At 51.7% G+C, this 3,064-nt stretch overlaps 1 protein-coding gene across 1 annotated transcript; it reads right to left on the bottom strand.

Annotated features, from left to right (window-relative positions):
• Positions 1–218: 218 nt before the first annotated feature.
• On the bottom strand, positions 219–3,050 carry LOC310787324 (homeobox protein Hox-B5a-like; the record flags this gene model as incomplete). Its single annotated transcript, XM_083648710.1, has 2 exons — positions 219–466; positions 2,381–3,050. 2 exons carry the CDS (start codon positions 3,048–3,050, stop codon positions 219–221), a joined length of 918 nt encoding a protein of 305 aa, XP_083504836.1.
• Positions 3,051–3,064: the final 14 nt, after the last annotated feature.

The following is a 3,064-nucleotide window of genomic DNA, read 5'->3' as shown; positions in this document are numbered from 1 at the left end:
TACTCTGTTGATATAGTGTTCTTCTTTGAAAGCTAGATTTGGGAACTGTTTGTCGATAGAGCTATTCCTCTTCTTCATTTTCTTATTTTTCTTCCTCGTTTTCCTCCCTTTTTTCTGCTGTTTTCTGTTGGTTTTCCCTCCAGAACGACTTGTCCAAACAGATTGGCGCATGGACTCCCCCCCCCCTCATTATGATGATTTTGATCTGGACTCCTCTCTCAGGGCTGGAAGGCGCTGCCCGCCGTGGCGAGGCTCATGCTTTTCAGCTTATTGTCCTTCTTCCACTTCATCCTGCGGTTCTGGAACCAGATCTTGATCTGCCGTTCCGTGAGGCAGAGCGCGTGCGCGATCTCTATCCGCCGCCGCCGCGTGAGGTACCGGTTGTAGTGGAACTCCTTCTCCAGCTCCAGCGTCTGGTAGCGCGTGTAGGCCGTCCGCGCCCGTTTGCCGTCAGGCCCCGTCATATCTGAGGGGGTTAAAGATGGGTGTTATTGAGCAACATGTGGCTGCTGGTGGTGCTTTAGGAGAAGTATAGGCCACACACAGCACGCACAAAATGATTTACTACATCAAAGACTGCCATAAAATGACTCGTCTGTAATAACCTGTCATTTCTTATGTAATTTCGAATGACAGTGTTGCTGTTGGAGAAAAGTAGGCTAGCTGCTGCTGTTTTGGTAAAATTATTAGATTTTGACACAGCTATAAAACAGTGTTCTGGCATTTTTGGCGCATTTTGTATGTGAAATTCACTGTCGTGGCAAGCTGCGTGTTGGTACAGACAACAGTAGGAAGAGTTTTGAAAAAGTGGACGCAGTACTGAGAAAAGTTTGCAACAGATTATTCTACAATGGGAATCATACGTCATAAATTTAAGATGGCAAGACTTTGTTGTCTGTCCTCACACACACACACACACACACACACACACACACACACACACACACACACACACACACACACACACACACACACACACACACACACACACACACACACACACACACACACACACACGCACGCACACACACACACACACACACACACACACACACACACACACACACAGAGGCCCCCCACACACTCCTTTTCAGCCACAGTTCCCTCAGAAATGGGGTGCGTAAATGTGCGTAAAAGCTGTGCGTAAAGCTGTCCGTCAGCTCTCTCTGTCTGACACTAATATTATTTCCACACTGCAGCTTCTCGCGCTCTCTGGAGGGATATAACTGCTTTTATTTGTCACATTTGTGTTTTTCTTTTTACCCCAGCAGCAGCCACCGTTCTCCACACGTCCCCTCAACGTCTCCCCCCTTCACAGTCACCCTCTCCTGCCGTTCTCCCCCTCTCGCTGCCTTCAAGCTTTTATGGCCCCGTCCTCTGCCTCACCTCCCTAATAAAGTTCCCACACGTAATAAAGCTTCAGCTTTCAAAGGGAGCAGCAGCTTCCCAAAGCCTTCCTGGCCTCTCTCTTTCTCTTTCTCTCCCACCCCGGCTGGCCTGGCCCGTCTGCGCTCTAGCCCTGCCGGCCTGTGGGCTTTGCAGGCCGGCCGTGCCTTTGACAGATTTATGACGCATTTGTGGAATTTGCTGGAATAAAAAAAGACAGACAGGGGCAACCACGCCGCGTCCCCGGCCCAAAGCGAATTACACCCTGATGCCCAGAGCAAACACGCTACACACCGAGTTAACCATGGGGCCGGCCGACTGTCCAATTTACTTTACAATTGCCACATTTTGAATTACATTAATCCGAATAATTTCTGCTCTGCATCAAACCAACAAGGGAAAAAAGCAGCAGCTCGTTCCTGCCACACTGAGACGTGAAAATCTATTGGTGACTTTTTGACAGGCATAAAAATATGAGCCTGATGCAGACAGTGTAGAAGCTTGGAGACAAAAACCGAGGCACCGTGGCTAATGTGTTGCTTTCAACTGCGCACAGCCGGCCAATTGACTCTGTGGAATCAAAGCGCTAATAAGTCTATTGACTGTTTAAGTGTGTGTGTATACAAAGGGACATAAAGCGCCATGGCTTCCATACACACTGTCACCCAGCCCATGTGTCCAATCACACAACCCGTGTGCGTATTATAATATTATCAAAGTAAAACTCTTGGTACAACTAAAAGAAAAGGCGTGGAAGCTTCAGAGGAGCTATGGCGCGTTATGTCTTTATACACACTTTCTACATGCAATAGACTTACTGCTTTGACTTGAGACATATTGAGCGCCATGGCCCGTCTGTAGCTTCCACACACACACTAACACACTGTCACCCATGTGTCCAAACAGCCAGCCTGCTGACTAGTGTGCATATGAATATTATCACATAAAATTCATGATACTATAAAATGTAAACAGTGGAGCAGCCATGCAGTACCATGGTTAATGTGCAGCTTCCTCATCCAGGGGAAGATCTGTGGAGTCTGTGCGTCGCTGCCCGCCGTGTTCCCTGCTCCCGCCGAGCCGCTCTCCTGCTTCTGCCCGGTCCGCCCGGGCATGGACACGGGGTTGTTGCCGTTACCGACGGCCCGGCTGTGCTGCTGCAGCTCCTCGGTCTCTGAAGAGGCGTCGTCCAGCTCGCTGAAGTGCTGCCCCGGGTTCGGGGAGCCGAGGCTGCCGCTTCCTGGCTGCTCGGGGCAGGGAGAGGAGCTCTTGGCTCCTAGGCTGGAGTCTCCTCCGCTGGGTGACAGGAGGGAGTCTGCCGCGGAGGCGAGGGAACAGCTAGCCGGCTGCCTGAAGCTCCTCTCCGGGTCCGGCGAGCCGAAGCCCCGGGAGTCCCCGACAGAGACCGAGCCTCCCCCGTAGTGTCCTCCCCCGGTGGCCACCGCGTTGCTGCTGCCCCCTCCTCGGTTGTTGCTGACGGTCAGGTCCATGCCATTGTAGCTGTAACCGTACGAGCCCGTCGCTGCATGGTGCATGGTGGCGGAGGAAGAGTCCCTGTACGTCCCGCCGTTGATCGCGCCGCTGCTGGCTCCATAATTTAGCAGTTGATAGTCGGGGCCATTTGGGTAGCGCCCCGAGAACGAGTTGACAAAGTAAGAGCTCATTGAGGTTGTTTTAC

Source organism: Poromitra crassiceps, assembly GCF_964638095.1.
Source record: "Poromitra crassiceps genome assembly, chromosome: 13".
Lineage (NCBI taxonomy): Eukaryota > Metazoa > Chordata > Actinopteri > Beryciformes > Melamphaidae > Poromitra > Poromitra crassiceps.
Note: the sequence above shows the minus strand (reverse complement) of the source record. Positions and strands in the feature narration are given on the sequence as shown.